Source organism: Vulpes lagopus, chromosome 2 (genome assembly GCF_018345385.1).
Source record: "Vulpes lagopus strain Blue_001 chromosome 2, ASM1834538v1, whole genome shotgun sequence".
In the NCBI taxonomy this organism is placed as follows: domain Eukaryota; kingdom Metazoa; phylum Chordata; class Mammalia; order Carnivora; family Canidae; genus Vulpes; species Vulpes lagopus.
The window spans coordinates 70,262,563-70,284,367 of NC_054825.1; the positions used below are offsets into that span (position 1 = coordinate 70,262,563).

The 21,805-nt window shown below is 54.8% G+C and overlaps 1 protein-coding gene across 2 annotated transcripts; it reads left to right on the top strand.

The window, feature by feature from the left end:
• Positions 1-972: 972 nt before the first annotated feature.
• SHF (Src homology 2 domain containing F) lies at positions 973-20,732 on the top strand. Of its 2 annotated transcripts, XM_041745135.1 has the most exons (7): positions 973-1,510; positions 10,468-10,609; positions 12,963-13,169; positions 14,703-14,843; positions 16,056-16,227; positions 16,372-16,491; positions 19,880-20,732. In XM_041745135.1, the coding sequence occupies exons 1-7, from the start codon at positions 1,010-1,012 to the stop codon at positions 20,064-20,066; spliced, it is 1,470 nt and encodes a 489-aa protein (XP_041601069.1). In that variant the 5' UTR covers positions 973-1,009; the 3' UTR covers positions 20,067-20,732. The 2 variants fall into 2 exon arrangements, with proteins under 2 accessions (XP_041601069.1, XP_041601070.1); XM_041745136.1 differs by lacking the exon at positions 14,703-14,843 and having other exon boundaries at positions 975-1,510; positions 19,880-20,730.
• The last annotated feature ends 1,073 nt before the right edge of the window (positions 20,733-21,805 follow it).

Sequence of the window (21,805 nt, forward strand, 5' to 3'; positions counted from 1 at the left end):
GATGGTGAGATGAAGCTGCTACCTTCTCGGCAGAGCCAAAAGCAAATGTTGGCGTTTGCTTCAGGGCTACGTTATTTCTTTGGAGAAACAGGCTTTATTTCTAAGACAAAAATGCCTATCGCTTGAGCATCGGAGCCTCGAGCCTCTCGAGAGGATAAGGGGTTGTGATAGACAACACTGGAACTGTTTCTAGACTTGATTTATTGACTTGTCTGTTTCTATTCTGTCACTAATCTGATTGACAACGAAACCTGGGGTTTGACTTGAAGGGATTTCTGCGTGTGTGCTTGCAGCCGCCGTCAGGGCCGGGTGGGCCTGCTCCAAGCGGCGGCGCCCGTTGGTGGGAGGCGTTCGTTCGCGTAAGGGCTGTTTGCATGTGAGCAGGGCGTGTGTGGAAACGACACGGGAGAAGTGGGTGTCACTAGGGAGTTGATTATCTGTGATGTGAGATGTGTCTGTCTGGATCGGGAAGCAATGCAGTGGGAGCAGCTGGATGGGAGGCGGTAGGTGGGGCTCCCACGGTAGGCGGGAGAGAGGGGATTGTCACAGACACACATCGAACGGAACAGCCCCTCCTGTCGCCCCCCCAGCTGTTCTTCCTGGGATATTTCCCAGTTAGGAGGCCTTGGGGGAAGGGAGGCGTCCAAGCGCTGGGAACCCAGACGTGTGAGGTGCCGCGCGTGAGCTGCGAGCTGGGGAGGGGGACAGATGGAGACAGGTGCGCCCCCACAGGGGCACGTGTGGGGACACGTGGAGGACTCACCTTCAGTCCAGGATTCGCATCCCCGGCGTTGGGGGTCGCCCACTTACTTCTCGTGTGTCCACACCCGCTGGAAGCCCGCACCCCGCCCCTCCTCCCGGGCAGGGGGAGGTCGACCCTGATAGGGAGCGGAACCCCGCCCCTCCCTTGTTACCCACGAGCCCCGCCCCCCCGCCGCCCGGCGGAGCTCCGCCCCCGCCCCGCCCCCCGCCGGCCACCGAGCTCCCCTCGCTCAGTCCCGCTGGCCCCATGTTACTGAGCGGAGCTCCTCCGGCGGGCTCCGGCCCGGGGCAGCGGGCGCAGGGGAGCGCGGGGAGCGGCCCGGGGGGGTCGCGCCGGGGCGCCGGGGGAGCGGGAGCCGGCCCAGGCGGGGGCGGCAGCGGTGGGGTCGCCAAGTGGCTCCGGGAGCATCTGGGCTTCCGCGGGGGGGGCGGCGGCGGAGGTGGGGGCAAGCCGGCGCCCCCGGAGCCGGACTACCGCCCCCCCGCACCCTCCCCGGCCGCGCCCCCTGCACCACCCCCGGACATCCTGGCCGCCTACCGGCTGCAGAGGGAGCGCGACTTCGAAGACCCCTACTCTGGGGGGCCGTCCGGCTCCGCTGCTGCCCCGGCCACCCCCACCGCCCCCGGCCCCACGCCGCCCCCGCGCCACGGCTCGCCTCCCCACCGCCTTATACGGGTTGAGACCCCTGGCCCTCCAGCGCCCCCTCCCGAGGAGCGGATCTCCGGACCCCCGGCCGGCAGCGACAGGGTGAGTGCTGCGCCGGGCGGGGGTGGCCGGGGGAGAGGAGGTACGAGGTCTGGGGCTTTCAGGAGGGACAAAGGTGGCCTGGCCGGGGCCGGGCCTGGGCCCCTCCGTGTTACGGTTCCTGGAGGACAAGATCTTAATCCTTGACCCGGAGGCTCGGAGCCTTCATTCACCTTTGTTCAAATTCTCGACCGACTAATCTCGGACGTGCGCCCCAAACTCTGCTTCTGTCCGTGTTACCGCCCCAGGACTAGTGACCCTCTTCCTCGCGGGCTTTGCTCTCTTCGTCTCAGCCCTCCGCCTCGTCCCGGGGCCTAATCAGCGAGCTTTTCTCTAACGGTATTTGAGCACCCCCACCCCACGCCAGTTGGTGGCCTTTCTGCCCTCCGGGAGCAGCAGCTCCCTGCCCTTTGATCTCTGACCCCCTCCCCCTCCCCCCACCCCCGCCCCAGAGCGGAGGCAGCACAAAGCTCGGTTCCTCCTCCTCAGGGAGCCCAAGCATCCTTGCAGGTGCTGGAGCCCCAGGAAGGAGGTGAGGACTGGGGTTTCTCCCTGTGGATACAGCAGGAGCTGGCCTTTGCCTTACCCAGGGGTACTGGAGCCAGGTGGACTGTTGTTCTCAGGAAGCCAGGACAGGCAGTGTGTAGCTCTGTAGCTCTTCACCAAGGATACTGACCGCTGAGGTCCAGGCAGGCCCACAGCACTACTTACTTCCCTTGTCCCCCCAGGTGTGGGGGCAGTCAGTGTTTAGAACCTGTTGCCCAGAAAGGGCTGAGCTACTGAGCTCAGCCTCCCTCCTTGATAGCTGAAAGCCATCTCCATCCAGGTCCCTCTAGCCCTAAATTCCATGACAGTGACTCTGTGGGCTGTCCTGGCTCTGTTGTCCCCTCACACATCCCTGGAAGCTCAGCTCTGAGGCTTAATCCCTTTCCTCAGCAGAGAACACAGTTTTATTTGATTGGAGAGCAAAGTTCCTGTCTGAATCCATTGGCTCCAGGGTTGAGGTTTTCAGTGGAGAGAGCACTGTTCTGCCCTATTTCCTGGATGAGAGAGATGTGTCAGGGTCAGAGCAGAAGCCTCAGGAATGTGAATTATTTTTTCCCTAGTTCCTGCCATGGGGCATGGCTGCCCCTCCTGGGCCAGGATCCTTAGCCTGCAGAAGGAGACTGTGCTATCATCACATGTCCTTTAGCTCCTCTCCTTCCTAATTGTCCCCCACTGTTGGGTGATGTGATGGTGGTAGTGGCAGTGAGGCAGAGGGAGCATTAAGCCTTGTTCTTACTATTGGCCAGTTAGTTTCCCTCTCCCTGACCACTGCCCATTGGCACATGGGCCTGAGCTATCCCTGGCATTCCTTTCTGCAGTCTTGGAATGGCCTAACAGGCTTGCTCCCCAAGTCATGAGCTCCTCTAGGAAAAAGGACTGTTGTCCTCCTCATGTCTGTATTTCCCAAGTGCCTGACATGCTCGGCATAAAGAAGGGGTGAATGAAATACGTCCATTGAATGGTGACTGTCCATTGCTAGGGTGACCTGAAGGTCAGAGACTCCCTTAACAACAGCTCCCCTTTGTACATTTCCCCACAGAGACCCCCCCCCAAGGAAGGGGCTGTGTCCACACAACTGTGGTTGACCCATAGCCTCTTCTCACTGAGAGCATCCATGCCTCAAGCTGGGTTGGTACTGTGATCTGTGGGCTGTTCAGACCTTAGGGGCCAAGAGGTATCTGACTCCTTTGTCAGCTGCAGGGACAGGAATGAAATCCAGCAGGATCTCCCAGGAACCACACAATCTGTGGTTTCTTTAGTGGGTGTGATGAGAAGGATCCAGGATGCCATCCAGACTGGCTCAGGGGCAGGGACATTGTCTCTGCGGGCCCTGACCTGGAGCTTCCCATCACTGGGAGAGGGTAGCTCCACTCATTTAAGAGCAGAGTTCAGGGGATCCCAGAATATTCCCTTAGGAAGAGTCCAGGTCAGGTATCTGAGCCCCCTTTTACTAAACCCAAGTGATGGCACATGCCTGCAGCACTCACACTGAGTTGCTGTCTCTGAATGGTGAGCCAGCCTGTTGAGCTGGAGTTTCTGTTCTGTGACATGTTTTGTCCCGATTCTCTCTGTTCCTCTCCTCTTAGCCACGCAGGTCTTCTTGGCTTGTTGCTTTGGGTTACTTCCTGAGGTGAGATGAGCTGCCTCATTTTCCTTCTTCTCCTGGAGCCCAGTGGCTGGTGCCGGGTGGGTCAGAGCCCTGTGAGAGGGCCTGGGTCATGAGGTTTGATGAAATGGGTGGAAATACTTCTGTAATGAGAAGATTGAGGGGAAATGAGCCCTGTGGAGAGTGACTGTGGGGGGCAGGAGAGATTGGGGATTTAGACAGGGCCCTGAGAGGCCCAGGGAGCTTAGGACCATTAGTGTCTCCCCCTGCAAGGCTCTGGCTACAGGCCCTCCCTTAAACCCACCACTGCATTTGGCACAGGGGCAAGGGTGGCCATCTGGGCAGGCCTGGCAAGGCAGGTGTGGGAGCAGCAGGAACCGCACCCTGAACCAAGCAGGCAGGGCCTCACCATCTGGCCACAGGAAGAACTCCCTCATGGTGCTGGGCCCTGTCTGGCCTCCAAGCCATACTTGGGCAGAGGGGTTAGGGCCTTCCTTGCTTTGCTCCCTTTTCTCAGACCTGCAACAGGAAAAACCTGGTCTAATTAGGAAAGGGGGATGGGTATGGGAAAGGGACCCTGATTGGATGAAGCTTTGAGCTGTCTGTGACCATCTGCACAGTGTGTCCTTTGCTTCTATCCTGCCAAGATATGCGCGCATTTGTGTGTGTGTGTGTGTGTGTGTGTGTGTGTGTGTGAGAGAGAGAGAGAGAGAGAGAGGGAGAGAGAGAGAGAAACAGAGAAAAAGAGATGCTGTGAACAATAAGACAAGCACCCTGTATGAATTGAAACTAGGGCTCTTATTTTTAGCTCATGGAGAGGCTGTTGGGGTTCATGAACCTCCAGATCGTGTACAAATATTTGGGTGCATGAGCATTTTTCCGGGAAAAGGCTCCCAGCTCCCAGATTCTTAGAGGGTTTCATAGGGCCCAGTGTTTTAAGAACTTTTATAAATAGGTACACATCATACATGGTGTCCACACGGAGTTGGATCCTCCAAGTCCAAATTTGGAGGCAAGTGAAAAGACTGGTAGAAAGAGAAAAGGGAAGGAGACACCGAGGGTGTCTGAAGTCCAGCAAGACATAACTGCCCTGGAGTTAGGAGGGTGGGTAGGGGCTGCTGCTGTAAGATCACAGGATCACACCTGTGCCAGTGTTTACTGAGGATTTCCTTATCATTAAATGACACTGGCCTGGACACTGAAAGGGACTTACCACCCTAGAAGACTTGCCTGTTTTGGTTTGGGTCCTTGCCTTTTTTGAGTTTGTTTGTTCTTGCTTGAATTTTCCTTCTTATGACTTCCACAGAGTCTGGAGTTCTGATCTGTTTATCTTGCACATGTCCTTTAATGGAGGCAGAGGGAGGAAAAGAGAAGGGTCCTAATGAAGGGACCTTTGTGGACTGGTTAGATCTCTTAACCCTTTGGGGCCCTGGCTGGCCATCTTTGCTGCCACTGGTGCTTGGCCAGGGGTGGGAAGGTACTACTGAGGCCTGCAACTACCAGGGGATTTTATGGCAGGCCTGTACACTCTTCCAGTGCTCACTCCTTTGGGAAGACATCTGCAGCTTGTTGGTTTGGCCAGTGACTCAGTGACACCTCGGTCAGTGCTGGCACTCCACCTGTTGGGAGCTGGCAACAGCTAGGGCCCCTTGGATCATGGGTGGGTGCAGCTGGCTGGGTCCTGGGGGGCTCTGGAGGGTAGCTGCTGCCCCCTCCAGCTAGGCCTCCCCACAGGACCAGTGTGATGTTAGGCAAGAGTGGAGGCAGAGCCCAGTCCCCCACATGCAATGGGCCTGCGGTTCTTCCACAGCCTGGGGTGCAGCCACTGGCTTCCTGGCACCTCAAGGTGCCTCGCTCTTTTGGAGCTGGCTTTGTGGCTGTCACTGTGAGCTCCTGGAGGACTCAGAAATTTAGTCCTTTTGTCTTTAATGATATAATGGCAGATAGTTATCTAGGACCTGCCTTGTGCCTGGTACCATTTGGAAGCAGCTGATATGCTTTAGACCAGTTGCTTCTGGCAACGACCCCAAGAGGAAAGTTCTGTTATTATCCCCCAGTTATATATAGGGAGACTGAAGCACGGAAACGTTGAGTCACGTTTGCATGGTTTCACAGCTAGTAAGTAGGGGAGCTGAGATTCACAGCTAGGCAGCCTGACTGCAGACCGCCTGCCAGCACCATGCTCTGGGACCACTGCACCTTAGGGGAGTCCTACAGACAGGGGACAACTAGTGTTCACTGAGCATTTGCTGATGAATGAGGGGGAGGAGACTCGGAGGAGGAATGGAGAGTGCTTTCCGTGCTGAGTTCACCATTTCCTGAACCCGAAGGCCAGCACTTGCCACCCAGTTCTGAAGTGGCCATAGACACACCTTAAGAGGCCTGTCAGTAGCCATTGTGTGTCTGTGATGTTTGAATGTTTTACAAGCATGACATTTCTTTGTAATTAGAAAAAGATAACAAATGTGTCTCGTGTGAAGAAGTTTCCATGGCAGATAAAATTGGGAAGGGCATTCCAATAAGTGGGAACAGAGGGTGCAAAAGTTTGATCTTTTGGAAAAGCAAATAGTATACCATTTCCAAAACTGACAGACTTTCAGCGGAAAAAGGATTTCACGGTTAAATACTTTGGAGAAATGCCGAGTTAAACAAAATTAGACAGCTCTCTTTGCTACATGAGTTCTCAGAGCCTTTAACATGCTAAAATGTATTTTAAATCTACGAGTAGAAAAGATGCCACATTTCCCAAATTCTCTGGAAAGTCTGCAGCAAGGCACTGAGAGTCAAGAGACCTGGGTCCCAATCTTGTCTCTACTGCTGCAATCTGTGTACCCTGCTGAGCACCGAAACTCGGACTTTAGTGTCTGAATAGGAGAGATCATCATCAGGACTAACATTTTTGAGCACTGACTCCATTCCAGCCTCTGAACTCAGGACTTTTACATTCATAGTCTTTTTTTTTTTTTATGATTTTATTTATTTATTCACGAGAGACACACAGAGAGAGAGGGGGGCAGAGACACAGGCAGAGGGAGAAGCAGGCTCTATGCAGGGAGCCTGATGTGGGACTTGATCCCGGGTCTCCAGGATCATGCCCTGGGCTGAAGGCGGCATTTAAACCTCTGAGCCACCCGGGCTGCCCCATTCACGGTCTTCTTCCCAATCCTACGAGGTAGGTATTAATACCATCCCTATTCTACAGGTGAAAAACCAGAGGCTTCCAAACATTAAATGTCAACTGAAGACATGGAGGAAAGGGGTGGTGGTAGACTTTGGGGACCTTGCAGAGCCCAAAGCCTGTGGCATGTGCTCCTAGCTAGCTCCCCTTGGACCCCAGGAGTTCCTGGCCCCAGGACCAGGACTGCAGGGGCCAGCTGCATCTGGTGTGGAAGGTCGCACCAGATGGTGGGCCTGCCAGCTATTGCGGGAGAGGCTTAGGCAAAAGAGAGAGTCAAAGCAGGACAGCTGCTCTGGGAGGGACACTGCCCATTTGGAACAGGCACAAGAGCCAGGTCTGGAGCCTGCCGGATGGCAAGAGGAAGGGGATCTGGTTGGCAGGAGGCCTGGGGACAAGGGGGCCTCTGAGCAGCAGCTACTTGCCTACTAGTTTGGAAGTATTTCAGCATTTCGACAGCATTCTGTCAACCAGACAGAGGGTTTGCCTAAATATTAGCCCTGGTTTTGGGTGCCTTCCCTGCCAGTTCTTCCCTTCTGCCCTTGAACTGGAGGCTTTGATCCCCATTCAAATCCCCCCATTCTCCTGACAGCCTGCTCCTGCAGCTGCTACTGGTTTGTCAGAGTGGTTGGAGTTGGGGATCTGAGAGTCCGTGTCACTCCAAAAGATAGAGTCTGAGGAGAGGGAGGCCTTTTGAGCATCCAGTAAATGTGCACTGAGCACCTACCTTGTGCCAGACCCTGTGATGAATGTGGTATACAACGGTGAGTACAGCAGTCAGGTAAAGGTCTCATGAACAATAAATCATGATAGAGCAAAGGTATCAGAAGCCTGCAGAGGCAGTTTTCTCTCACCAAGCAGTTTTGTCTCCTCACATGACCTGTAGGCCACTGGGAAGCCAGGCCTGGCCTCTGACAGGGATCCTATGGGCCCGGGGTGGGTGCCCATCTTGCCAACCTTCCCAGCAGGTGTTTCTGCTTCTGCTCCTGACTCCCAGCCCTGTGGGTGGCTCCTCTGGGTGACCTGCCCAGGGCGGGGGGCTAGGGTTTCCTGGAGCAGGGTGTGGAGTCAGGGATGGAACAGAGGAGCCATTGACCTGCCCACAGAGCTGCCACCTGGGTGCCCACAGGCACTGTGGGCTGGTACTTGGGAAGCCCGTGCTCGGCTGGGGAGGGGTCATGGCTCAAGCCCAGCCCAAGACTCCAGTGGGAATGGCACTAGTTTGGTGAGGGAATGGCTGGGCAGGAAGGGGCGGGTGTCTGTAGAGTTGAGGACCCTGGGGCTTGGGCCAGGTGCTTCTCACTGCGCAGCTTCCGGGGACTCAGTGCTCTCCCCCTATCTCCCCACTGAATTTGTTATGCCTTTTTCTTCCGAATAAACAAGGAAAAGTGTTTCCTTTGTCCATTCTTCCTGTTTTATGTGAACTAATTTAACAAGTATTTACTGAGCACTTTTAGGCACTGGGAATTTAGCAGTAAACATGGTTCCTACCCTCAGGAAGCTCACGGTCTATAGGAAGACAGATGATGAAACAAATATTTATGACACAATGTAATAATAGCTCAGCACAAAGGCACCTAACCATTGCTTGGGGGAGGATGGAAAGGCTTTCTGAAGAAAGAGAATAATCTAATCCAGGCAGAGGGAAAAGCTTGTTGGTAAGAAACAAACATAGAACTTTCAGGTAACAGAGTGATCCAAGGCTGGTAGGGAGAAACCGAAGAGGAAAGTGGATCTTTAAATCCCTTTAACTTTGGGCTTTTTTTTTTTTTTTTTTTTTTTTTTTTTTGTGGGCATTACACCATTTAAGGATAGCATGTCTGTGGATTTGGTTACTGTTAAGTATCTGCCACTTAGGAGTGTGAGGCTGGGGGACAGCTCCCAACTCCAGAGCCCCCTTGGTCAGGTGGCTGGGGCTGTGGGTGCTACTTGGCCTGAGAGGAAGCAGCTTGGGGTAGGAGTGGATTTCTAGAGAAAGGAGGACTAGGGGGGAGGGCTCCAAGGGGAAATAGGCAGTGGTCTAGTAGAGACATTTTTCTAGTACCTACTGTGAGCCAGGTGCTTATTAGAGCTGGAGAGTCAGAAAGGACAAAGAACTCTAGGCTAGGGGATGATCCAAAGGTGGGGATGGTATGACCTGAGATGGTGGTCTTCTCAGAAGCAGGTAGAGATTTGAGGGAGGTGAAGGAGCTGGGGGGCTTGGGTGAAAAAAGATGGAATGGTGGGAGCTGAAGAATGGAAGGGGGAGATGGTAGGAGATGTTGGGATGTGCTTCAGAGACCTCTAGAGGGGCTCACAGGGGGCCCCAAGAAACATGCAGGAGGGGTTTCTGTGGTAGGCAGTTTCCTTTCTCCATTTCTGCTTTGCTGGGGGTCCCAGATCCACTGACCCAGGGCAGGTAGTCACCCCCATAGCCTCCCTGCTCAACTGGCTCCCACAGTCCTGATCTGGCCCAGACCCAAAGCCCACACCAAGCACAGAGGAGATGTAGGAGTGGCCCCTCCTCATGCCGCAGGCCCCAGAGCCACCTCTTGTCAATGCCTGTCAACTCAGTGTGCCGTGCTTCCCCTGAGGTGCTGGCAGCCCTGGGCGGGCTGGGTTGTGTCTCCACCTCAGCCTCCCCCCTTCAAGGAGCCAATGCCCTGCTTGGAGAAAGGCTCTATTGTCCTCAGCTGCACCCCGCCCTGAGTACTTTGAGCTCCTCCTCAGGATGTGTGGCGTACTATTCAGTCTGCCTGAACTGGAGCAGGGAGAGAGGGATGGTCATGAACCACCTGTGAGGGAGAAAGGGGCAGTGTAGGATATGAGGCCAGGGCACCACCTTTTCTGTTCCTATCATCAGGAGCCAGGGGCTTTCAGCAGAGCTCAAATCCTGGCTCTCCTCAGGGCTGTCCTAAGGTGGCCTCTTCTCCCCGGATGGCCAAGATGCCCACTGGTGGCAGGTTGGCAGCATAATTTCACACAAAGGGCACAGGTTCCAATCAGGTTCCTCCACTTATACAGAATAGTCTTGGGCATGTTGTTCCCTACCTGTCCTGAGCCTCCATTCCCTTAAAATGAGGATAATACTACTCACGATGTTGTGATGAATGTTCTGAGGATAAACCAGTAGAACTGTGCCATAAAGTGAGTACTTAGCTCTTTTCTTGATGGTCAGCAAATTTTTCTTTGTTCAGCATCTGGGAATGAACTTGTAGGCATAGATCAAGTTAATCTGTTTTCTGCTATTCCTCACTTGTTCTTTGAACTTCTCCAACACCTCTCTGAATTAATTCCCTCTGTTGAACCACCTGGTGTCAAATAACCTCTGTTGCCCTGTCTGGACTCTGACTGAGGCAGGCCGTAAGGCCCAGAGCTTAATCCGGGCCATTTAACCTAAGGGGGGGTGCCCCAGAGGCACAAAAGTAGCAGAAAAGAAAAATCTATCATTCTGTTGACAGCCTTGAAGGGGAGCCCTGCAAAGGAAGAGCCAGAGCTCGTCCCCATCCAAGCTCAGAGCCTGCTCTTGGATACCTCGGGCTCTGGATGTAGGACATTCTGCCCAGGACTCACTCCCATGGACAGAGCATCTAGGGAGAAGCAGAGCTGTCTCTCAGATGTCTGAAGCCTGCTCTCCTCACTGTCTTTCCACAGTTGGCAATCCTTGAAGACTATGCGGACCCATTTGATGTTCAGGAGACTGGTGAAGGCCCAGCAGGAGCTTCAGGAGCCCCCGAGAAGGTGCCTGAAAATGATGGCTACATGGAGCCCTATGAAGCCCAAAAGATGATGGCTGGTGCGTGGTAGAGTCAGGGGTGGGGACTGCTTCCTGAAGCCTACGTATTTGTACAACAGGTTCTGGGACCCACAAGACAAAGGCTGATTCCATGATCCCTTTATTAGATCCTTGGAGACCATGGGTCTACCATGGACCACCTGGGGTCCTTGGCCCTTGCCTTCAAGAGGTTTTTTTTTAAGATTTTTATTTATTTGACAGAGAGAGAGAGCACACAAGCAGGGGGAGCAGCAGAGAGAGAGGAAGAAGCAGGCTCCCTGCTCAGCAGGGATGTGGAGCTTGATCCCAAGACCAAGACCAAGATCATGACCTGAGCTGAAGGCAGACACTTAACCAACTGAGCCACCTAGGCGCCCCAAAAGAGTCATTTTATAAAAGGAGCAGTGACTTGTGGTGCCTAAGACATGAGGCGGTAGAGAAAGCCACACAACCAAGGGTCAGGAAGGGCAAGATAGTGGTATGGGCCAGAGGTCATGGAACCCAAAAAGAGAATCACTAGCTTTAGAGAAGGTGGTGAGTTTGAGATGATGTGATGTCAACGTGAGACATCTTTATGGCAATTGGAAACACATGTCTGGAGAAGCAGATGCAATGCACGTTATGCTGGTCAAGCCTGTCAAGGAGCAGGGGCAGAGAGCAATGAATAAGACCTGGTCCTGGGGAGCAGAGCAGAGGTCAGGAGAGGATCCAGGGAAAGAGCACGAATGTGGGTGATCAGAGAGGAGGAAAGGGGTGAGTCAAGCCAAGGCCCCAAGGCAGGATGAAAGGAAGGTTTGTTCAGGGGCAGATAGTTTTAGAGTTGGCCATATTGGGGAGCCAAGTTGAGAGAGGCCAAAAAGGGGCAGTGAAGGCTGGAATGGGGCATTTGAACTTGCTCCAAAAGAAGGAAACCAATATGGATTCTTAAGCAAGGCAGAAACAGAGCAAATACATTTTAAGGGAATTACTGAGGCTTCAGTGTACAAAACAGACTAGAAGAACTGGGCCTCAGAAAGATGAGTTAGCATTGGTGGACACTGTTGAGACTTTAAGGAGCAATAATTAACACTGCTTTCTTCCCCTTCTGAGCTTGGAGATCATTGAGAAATAAGATTAAGGAAACAGATGAAGATAAGAATGTCAGCTTTATTACTGATAAAGTAGATTAGGGAACATTACTTAGCTATCTCTCCATGATGGGCTTCTTAATATTTCCCAGAAGTAAACTTGCCCACTCAGCCTTGGGCCATGCAGGACAGTTATAGGCCCCTTCACGGGGGGCAGGAGGAGAAAGAACCAGAAGGCAGAGCTGAGAAAGGGAGCAAGCATCCACTGGTGATCAGATAAGCTGCTCTCCTTTCTTGGGAGAGGGGCAAGGAGGCAGAGCATGGCCAAGAGTGTTATTCCATGGGGCTCATGGAAACGTGAGCTGATAGAGTGGAGGTCACCCTCACAGTAATCTAGATGTGGAGAGATGAGGGTAAGAGTCATCAGGTACTGGTGCCGAACAGATGGGATTTAGAGGATGAAGGAGGGCCAGGACTGAGGGAGAGCAGTGTAGAAGACAGAAAGGAAGAAAGTGGGGAGGGTGGCTACTCTATGTAGATTAGATGGGTGTTACCCCGAGGGGACCCACGAAGCCCCAGTAATTGTAGGTGAAATTTTGCACATTTTCCGGGGGAGTAGCTCCGTAGCTTTTATTAGATTTCCACAGGGGTGCATGATCCCAAAAAGAGAATCACAGAGCAGACTAGAAGAATTTCTGGGGAAAGTGGCAAGTTTGAAACATAAAAGTGAAAATCTTGATGGCAACTGGAAGTGTATAGGGTGCCATGAGACTGGGCAAGGAATGAGGGCAAACGAGACCAAAAGAGGGTCCAGGGAAGGAGACCAAACAGGGGCAATCAGAGAGGAGGACCACAAAAATGACTTATCAGAGGGGACAGTTTCAAAGAGGGAGTGATCAGCGGTGTCTGATCAATAAAGGATTTTCTGATTGTCAAGTGTATTACTTGGGTTGCAAGGGAAAAATTGGACCTGTGTAGCCAAGAGGAGGTGGATTAGGAGAGACCCTGCCTCAATTTCCAAAATGTGTAAGCCTCATTTCCCTAGCCCTTGCTGGCCATCTAAGAATCTTTTTTTCTATCTTTCACACTGGTGCTTCTCTGCCCCTGCCTCCATTGGATCCCATTGTTTTGGAACTCCAGAGGTGTTTTGAGGGCAAGGTATCCCGGATGTGTGGCCACTGGGCCTCTGAAGCCAGTGGCATCTCTGAAGCAGACTTGGTGGGTTCCTGAGGGAGGGTGTTGCCTGAGTAGCTGAGCCAGGCAGCCAGGGCTGCTCTTACACCTCCCCTCCTGCCTTGCCCTGGCAGAGATCCGGAGCTCCAAGGAGACAGCAGCTCAGCCCCTGCCTTTGTATGACACGCCCTATGAGCCAGAGGAGGAGGGGACCACCCCAGAAGGTGAGGGGACCCCCTGGCCTCGGGAGTCCCGGCTGCCAGAGGATGATGAGAGGCCCCCCGAGGAGTATGACCAGCCCTGGGAGTGGAAGAAGGAGCGGATTTCCAAAGCCTTTGCAGGTAAGCCCTGGTTGGAGAGGGTGGGTCTGCTGGGGCCTCTGAACAGCACTCCAGGCCCAGGGGAGTGGAAGGAGTGGACCCCAGGGGCCGTGGGAGGCCCAGGTGCTGGGCTCCAGGGAGGTATAGTTGAGTGCGTCACAGAGATTGGTGAATTGGGCAGTGTGAGTGCAGCACTGTGTGCAGGGTCAGGGAAGGGACATCCCTCAGACACCAAGAGGCTTAGGCCACTTCCACCTTTTGGGAGATTGGATATATTTTAAATAAAGAAATTCCAAACAAAATGATAAAACTTGTGATATATGTTGAATACTCACACTTAACAAAAGAGGAAGGCATTTAACTCTCCAGACAATGAAAACAGCTGTGTGTAACCTTTAGAGATCCCAGCCCTGAATTAGGGAGCTACGTCTCCCAGTAGCAGGCTGTGCCTCAGGGGGATTTCTGAGGAGCAGGAACTGGTGGGGAGAGGGAAGCTATGAGAAATCCCCCCTTTGCTGAATGAAGGGTAGGTTTCTCCTGTACCAAGCACCCCAGCGCCTATCCCAAGCCTGGAGTCCACCCTGCAGAGGTGTGTGTTGGTGGCCTGAGTGGGTGGTGCTACAGCCTGGAGAGCCTGGAGAGTGCTTTAGTTCCTGGACTTGATTGAGTGAGAACATAAAGGATTTAAATGTCATTCAACTCCATCCCCACTTCCATGCTCCCCTCATCCCTCCTTGGGCAAGGGGCTCATCCTGGAGCTGGACTCAGCTCTCTGCCCTGTCCTCCCCACCCTGGCGGCCAGACTGGATAACCACAGGTTTCTAATTTGTTTCCTGTAACGCGTGCACCATTGAGGATGGACCGTTTATTTCCAGAAGTCTCCTTGGAGAATCAATACTGTTTGGATTGCTTAATGGGAAAATCTATGCTCGTCATTAGGAAACCTCGTTAGCAGTCCTGGAGCCGCCAGTGGCATCCTTCTCTTAATTGTCAAGGCTCAGGATTGAGTGTTGTGGGGGGTAAATTTCAATAAAATATCTGCCCCCACATCAGAGACTTCCTGACAGCCTGGAACTGGGCTGTCTCAGTCTTGCTGCCCATGACTTCCCAGGCCATGGGGAAAAGGAGGAAGAACAGCAAGTCCGAGGGTGCCAGAAGGCCATGAGAACCTGGGTGTGGTGCTGGGAGGTGAGGGCAGCTTGTTGTTCCTCCTTTCCTCCTTCCTGGTCCCTCTGGGCCCTGGAGGCTTGTGAAGGTTTAAATGAAGGGGACCCACACGGTTGGCAGGGCAAGACTGCATCCTATTTGCTATCTGTGCCTCCCACCCTTGGACTAAGCTAGCCTGGTGTGATCACCGTGGCTCCGTCCAGCCCCCTGATGGTCCTGTTCCCCCTAAGAAACCACCCTTGCCTCTACTCTGACCCTCCTCCTTTCTAGGCTATCCTGTGTCCTGGCTCTGGGTTTTGGTGTCTCAACCTCTGCCTCTCTCTGTCTCTCTCTCTCTCTGTCTCTGTCCCTGTCTGTGTCTCTTCTCCCTGCTGCTACTGGCTCCAGTTGACATTAAGGTCATCAAAGACCTACCTTGGCCTCCACCCGTGGGACAGCTGGACAGCAGCCCCTCCCTGCCTGATGGGGACAGGGACATCTCCGGTCCAGCCTCACCCCTCCCTGAGCCCAGCCTGGAGGACAGCAGCGGTGGGTCCTGTGGGAGCTTCTGGCCAGGGTCACAGGTCCCCTCACCCCTCAGGCCCTGTGGGCTTGGGTTGGAGGAGAAGTGGGGCAGGGTTTGGAGAACCTGGGAAAAATCTCCCTCATCCTGGAGGAAGAGAAAGGGCACAAAGTACACATCCCTCCTTCCTCCCAAAGGTGTGAGGAAGAGGTCTCCCACAAAAATCCACTGTTTTAAATTCACTTCTTTGCATACGACTTTAATGCAAATGACTCTTGGGGTGGGGATGATGATAGCACAGGTGTCTGACTCCTGGGAGTAAGGGAAGGGTCTAATCCTTACATCTGGTGACTGAGAGACAGATAAGGGCCTGAAAGTACTAGAAGGAGAGAAAAAGCCCAAATAAGGAGAAAGCAAGCACTGAACACTTAATCTTCGTTCAGTTTTGTACAGAATGGGCAGCCAAGGGCTTGTGAACACCTGTTTGTACATTTATGCCTGAGCGAGGCGGGGGTGGGGTGGGGGGTGGTATTTTGTAAATACAGGATGGAGGAGGGTCTCTATTGCCTGTCCATGTGCACTTGCACCCATGTGGCCCCTTAGCTCCCTCCCTGCCTCGTGCTGGCCCAGTGGTCAGGCCTGCCCTGGGCCAGGAGGGCAGAGCTGCCTCAGCTGGGTTCCTCCGGGTGGGGGCAGGGAGCCTGTGGGCAGCGACCTTGGGGGTGGGGGGGAGGGGCGGGGGGCTGGTGGCTTTGGGCAGGATTAGCCTGTCAGGATGGCACCAAGGGGAATCGGATAATTGTTCTCAAATCGATAAGTCATTTCTACAGAATGGCTTGGCAGGGTGATATGGAGAACGGTAATGAACTCTGAGGAGGAGAAAGAAACAATATTATCAGCGGTGAAGCCACCCGGAGGGGGAATAGAATAGGGGAAGGCAGGCAGCTGCTCCACAGGGAGAAGTTTAAGTGGTTTCTCATGTTGCTCCTGTCCCCTCTCTTCCCACAGTGTAGGGACTGGTAGGCACAGTATGGCACAGAAGGGCTGAGCCTCACCCCCAACCAGGGAGTGGACCCAGGACTCTGTCCCCAGAACCAGTCAAGCCCAGGAGCATGTCCCACCCTTCCAGAACATTCCTTTGAACCCCTTTTGGCAGAAAATGGGGGTGGAACACTGGGTATTCTATAGGGCTCTATCTCTGGGGTCTTCAGAGTCTATGACCAGTATATTCCCCACAGCCCAGTTTGAAGGATCTGAGAAGAGCTGCCTGTCACCCGGCCGGGAGGAGAAGGGGCGGCTACCTCCCCGACTCTCTGCAGGGAACCCCAAGTCAGCCAAGCCCCTAGGCATGGAGCCCAGCAGCCCCTTGGGGGAGTGGACAGACCCAGCACTGCCTCTGGAAAACCAGGTGTGAGTGTCTGTGTCCAGCTGGGGACTCTTTCCCCTCCCTTCCCCTCCCGCCACTGGCTTGCCTGCAGGGGACACCCAGAATGGGTGGGCCTGGACAGCGAGGGACCCAGCAGAGATGCCCCCCTTCCTCTCTCTTGTCCTCAGCTGGTACCACGGGGCCATCAGTCGAACAGATGCCGAGAACCTGCTCCGGCTGTGCAAAGAGGCCAGCTACCTGGTGCGCAACAGTGAGACCAGCAAGAATGATTTCTCCCTGTCCCTCAAGTGAGTAGGGGTGGGCCAACTACCCGTGTTAGGCAGGATTTGCTTGTCAGGATGGCGCCAAGGAGAATCCTTGGGAAGATAACAAGCAGGACAGGAGGAGACTCCAACATTCTCCCCATGCCCAGCCAAGCTGGGGAGAACTCCATCCCCTGCATGCACATTTGCTGATTCTGGGCCAGGCCCTGGGGATCTGGAGTGGTTTGAGGCTCAGCTCCTGATCTCAAGGAGCCTAGAGTCCATTAGAGGAAACAGTCAAGCTACAGTGTCCAGCTCAGAAAGTTTCTGTCACTTACTAGCTATGTAGCCTGGGGACTCCTTAACTTCTCTGGGCCTCATTTTTCTTATTTATAAAATGAGGGAATAATAATATCTACCTTATAGGGAAGGAAACCAATTATGGTTTCTCTGCTCTCTGCACTACCTTATAGTGAAGTAATACATGGGAGGCACTTAACACCATGTTAAGTGCCAAGTAAACTATCACCGTCATCTTTACTAATGGCAGTACAAGATGTTCCTGAAACACAGGCGAGGAGATAGGAACTTTGCCTGAGGGGAGGCTGGGGGTCCTGGGAGGGGGTGGAGTAATGGACACAAAGCTATTGTTCACTTGGAAGAAGTGGGCAGGAGGTCTGGGTGCTAGTGGCTGTTAACCAAGTTTTAAGGGATCCAGGAAGAGGAGTGGGAGGCAGGGCACTCCCTTCCCATCAGCCTTCGTCCTAGGGAGCAGATATATACAGACCAGCACTGATTTCCTAGGCCATTCCGGCAGAATGGCCAGTCCTCCCCTTGGTACCTGGGAGTTCTGCCCCTCCACCCCACATGGCAGCCTGTCAGAATGGTACGTCCATTCACAACCCCTCATCGCTACTGGGACGTCTTACCACCTCCTACGGCCTTTCCGAGGGGCATTAGAATACAGGTATACCCCCACTTCAAACAAATGCAATATACAGAAGTTTGGGACTATTAAACAGCTACATTTGAGGATGATTACTCAACTTCAACTAAAAGATCATGGGACAATGCCAGTCAACCTAAATTTTATTCTTGGGCTCAATAAAACCAGCCAAGTGACCCTAGGCAAATCATGTAACCTCTCTGGGCCTTGGTTTCTTCCTTCGCAAAATGCATTGATGGGTACTTCTCGTAGCTCTCGTAGGTTTCTCGTAGCTCTCATACTCTGCAAATTATCATAAAATCATAAAAGGAGCATTAGGAAAAGTCCATGTCAAAAATTTGATATAACACTAGGAATGTGTATTGCTTTAATAGTTAAGATTCATAGAGCATTTATGTGCCGAGCAGCGTATATACCCTCTCCAAACCAACTACCAACCTGCAAGATGAATCTCTTTTTTGTAGACAGAAATAAATACAAAGAGGTATGTGACTTACTCAGGGCTACCAGGTAATAAAGTGCCAAAGGCAGGATTTGGACCCGGCTCAGTGTGACCACAAGAACTACACTATTTCATTGCATAGCTCCACCTCTCATCAAGTCTGGACAGTCCAAGGCAAGGGTCTGACTCCCCGAAGGGAGCAGGGCAGGGCTTAGCCTTAGCCTGGGGAGTAAGGGGGGAGGCAGACCTGGATGCTACTACAGCCCAGGCAGATCTGGCCCCACTGGCGTCTGTCTGCCAGAGCCTCGTTTGCATATAAATGGCTTCTCTGAAATACAATTATGGTTTCTCTGCTCTCTGTAATGCAAGGGCTTTCACTGGTAATTAAACAGCTTCCTCCAAAAGCCATGTTAGCTCTGGCCCTGCGGCCCAGCTAGTCCCACCCAGGCTCCTAAGGGTTGGGCAAGGACTCTGCTTGGGACTCTGTCCCAAGAGGTCAGTTATCCAGAAGGAGGCTTGTTGCCACACTGTTCCTCTTTTGGCCAGATCTCTCCCTCAGGGAGAAGATATAATGCAGTTTTTGGGAGAGGTGATTATCCCAAGTGGACTGTGGGTATGGGGGTATCTCCAAACTGTGAGAGAGTGAGGGAAAGCAAGGCCCAAACTGCTGCCCACAACTTGGGCTGGGGCCCATAGGGTAAATGGGAGAGGGACTCCTCACTGCCTTCCCTCTCTGCCACCCCCAGGAACTGTTCATTTTCCTCCAGCCCTTAGCTCCTTTGCCCAGGGCCTGTGTGGTCACTGTCAGCCTCAGGCGTACAGAAGAAGGATGCCTGCCACCCCCCCAAACACACAGCTTGGGGCCCCCAGCAGGCTTTAGGGCACTGTATCCTGGGGCAGGGGAGGGGATTGGGAGGGTGGGTGATAAGGGCCTGTTTTTTCCTGCCATCCGTTTCTTCTCTTCAGTCACCCACTCTCCCCCACTCACTTACCTATGGGCCTAGGGAAGTGGGTCCAGTCAGAGGCCTCTTGATACCCAGGCAGGGGAGGGAAGAAATGAGGCTTGCCCCTCCTCACTGGCCCTAGCTCCCATACTGGTTTCTGAGCCCTGCACTTGTCTCCAAGTAGGCTCTTGCCAGGAGAGACAAGTATGCAGGCTTCAGGGCCCCCCAAGCACTGTGTCCTCCTTGCCTGTGGTAGCTGGGGCAGATGCTGTTCTTGCTGGGGCCCCACCCCCATGCTTTCTCTCTAAGAGGGTGTCCAGACAGCTGGGAGCTGGCCAGAGCTCTGAGCGGCAGGGTCCTTGTCTTGTGGGCAGGGCCAGGCACTAATGTCGATTTCCTGGATTGTGTCAGGGAGATGGGAGAGGCAGCGGATCATTTCCTCTCTGAGGGAGGGAATGGAGTTACAGCCTCACCAATGATGTCATTGCAGGCTGAAGGGATAGAGGAGCTGGGGGCTTGGCCCAAGGCCCAGTTAGCAGGAGGGTAAGGGGATATCCCCAAGACAAGGCAGTTGAGCCTTCCCTGATTTGGGAGGGACTTCCAGAGCAGCTCCCGCCCTCCCCTGGTTTCTACAAGAGAGAACCTCAACCGAGATTCACTTGGGTATCACATCTATCCACACACGGTCTTGCCAAGGATGCTTGTGTCTCCATGTGAGTCACCAGGTGTCCTCCCCCACAGCTCAGAGATGAGGAGGGTAAACCAGCCCTGGCCATACAGGCTGGAGGGCACTGGTGTCTGGGTCCCAGGGTTTGGGGCAGGGAGAGTGGTTGGTTGCTAGAGTTTCCACTTGCACACACCCTGTACACACACACACACATTTGTGGCACACCCAGTGCCCTCACCACACAGCCAGTGCCTACCGTTACCTACTCACAGAAATCCCCTCTGCCTCCTCCATGTTTTCTGGACTGACCTCCACCTTCCCTAGTCACCTCCCCACACAGCTGGCTAGGCACAACCACGCTTGCTGCAGGGGTGGAGGTGGGGAGGGGGCTGGAGGGGGCCCCTACTCACCAGGGTGTCCTCTCCTCTTCCCAGGAGCAGTCAGGGCTTCATGCACATGAAGCTGTCCCGGACCAAGGAACACAAGTACGTGCTGGGCCAGAACAGCCCCCCCTTCAGCAGCGTCCCTGAAATCGTGCACCACTACGCCAGCCGCAAGCTGCCCATTAAGGGGGCCGAGCACATGTCCCTGCTCTACCCTGTGGCCATTCGGACTCTGTAGGTGTGGGGCACGGGCACCGTGACGAATCCTGGACCCGGCCCTGCGCCCATCCCCTGGCGGGGGCTGTGGCCCTTCCCCTCTCCCGAGATCGAGTGGAAGCTGGAGATTCCTTAATTTATTCTAACGGGGACGGCCTGCTGGGGCCTTGGAGTAAAAGGTTGTGTGGGGCCGGGGGCGGAATCCCGGAGAGGGGACGGCCCCTGCGGGAGCCGCTGGTCTCCCGAGGAGTTTTAGCTCCGCGGCTCGTCGCCTTTCCCGCCGCGGGCGCCCAGTGGCGACCCCTTCTCCACCGCCCCCTTCCCCTGGGTCAGTGCGGGGCGCCCTGGCCATCCCTCCGCCTCCCCCTACACCGCCGGCGGGCTCGGGGGAGGCAGAGCCCCGGGATGGAGGTGGCATCGGGGGTGGGGAGACGGAGGGGAGGGCTCGGGCCGAGGGAACTAGCGCAGTCCCGGGCCGCGCCGGCTCCCGGCCAGATGCAGTAAATAAACCCGGTCCTGCCAGGCACAGCCGCGTCCGCGCCTGCAGCGCCGCCCCGGGCTGTCGGGGGAGGGGGCGGCCGAGCGAGCGCAGGTTGTTTATAAATCAGCTCGGGCGCAGACACGAGCCGGCTGTGAAAAGCACTCTCGAAGCATCAGGTTCCTTCCTTTGACGAGACGTCAAAACATCCCCGCCCGGGCCCCGCGCCCCCCCCGCGCCCCCTCCCCTCGCGCCTCCCGAGAGCGCGTGCAACTTCCTGCCCACAGCCCTCGCGGGGGGGCGCGGAGAGACAAAGAGGCAGCGCGCCAGGCGAGCGGGCGGGCGGCCCTGCCACGCGGAAGCCGCGGAGCCTGCCGCGCCTCCCCCATTCCCCGACCGTGAGTCCGGCCCCTGGAGACTCGCAACCGGCAGGTCTGGGCCCGGATCTCCCCTCCGCCCGGGGCTTCGGGCTCGCGGCCGAGCCTGGCGGGCGGCTCGCGTGTGCCCCCTGCTGGCCGTGCGCTAGCCGCGGGGCGCGGGCGCCGGGCTCCAGCCGGCCCCAGCGACGCCCCAGCCCGCGCCCACAGCCAGAACCCCGCCCCCCCGCCCCCGCCAATGCCCGCTGGGCTACGGGTCGGAGCTGCTGTCAGCCCACTCCAGGCCCGCGCTCCTGCTCCCACGGGGCTCCCCGTGGGCTGGTACAGACTTCCGCTGCCCTGGGAGCACATCTGAGGGCCTCCTTACGGAACCTAAACCTGCAACATCCGGTGCAGTGTCAGTCGTGGGATTTGGGAGTCTCTAACGCCCTGGCTATTTTATTGAAATCCAGGATTTATGATCTGACACATGTAAGAATTCTGTAGGGACAATCGAAAGGCTCACTTGAAACTTAGACATTCCCTCAAAGAGGGTTGCCCTATCTTTAACCTGGAGGGTATTCAGTCACTTTGCAGATGAGAAAACAGGCTTGGAGAGTTTAGGTGATGTGCTCATCCGGCTCCTTGCTTTCATCTCTTTACCTGGAAGACCCATGTAAGCACAGGTGGTCAATTCCTGTTGTTCAGAGGTCCTGGAGCAAGCCAGGAAGATTCTGGCTCCCTGTAGGCTCCTGCTCTGTCCTGCCACACACACCTCCGTTGTGCTTTGTGCCAGCTCACCTTCTCCAGAACTCCCACCCCTTTTCTCTCTCTGCCCTTCCTGATCAGGCTCCAGAAGCCCCACACTAGCTATCCTGAGAGGCCCTGGGTCAGGAAGGGTACTCCTGAGCTGGGAAAGGGGTCTCT

Excerpts from the sequence above, each read along its gene's own strand:
- SHF (XM_041745135.1), top strand. The coding sequence starts at position 1,010 with ATGTTACTGAGCGGAGCTCCTCCGGCGGGCTCCGGCCCGGGGCAGCGG. Across the intron at positions 13,170-14,702 it reads GATTTCCAAAGCCTTTGCAG|TTGACATTAAGGTCATCAAA; the intron begins GTAAGCCCTGGT and ends TACTGGCTCCAG. Across the intron at positions 16,492-19,879 it reads GATTTCTCCCTGTCCCTCAA|GAGCAGTCAGGGCTTCATGC; the intron begins GTGAGTAGGGGT and ends TCCTCTTCCCAG.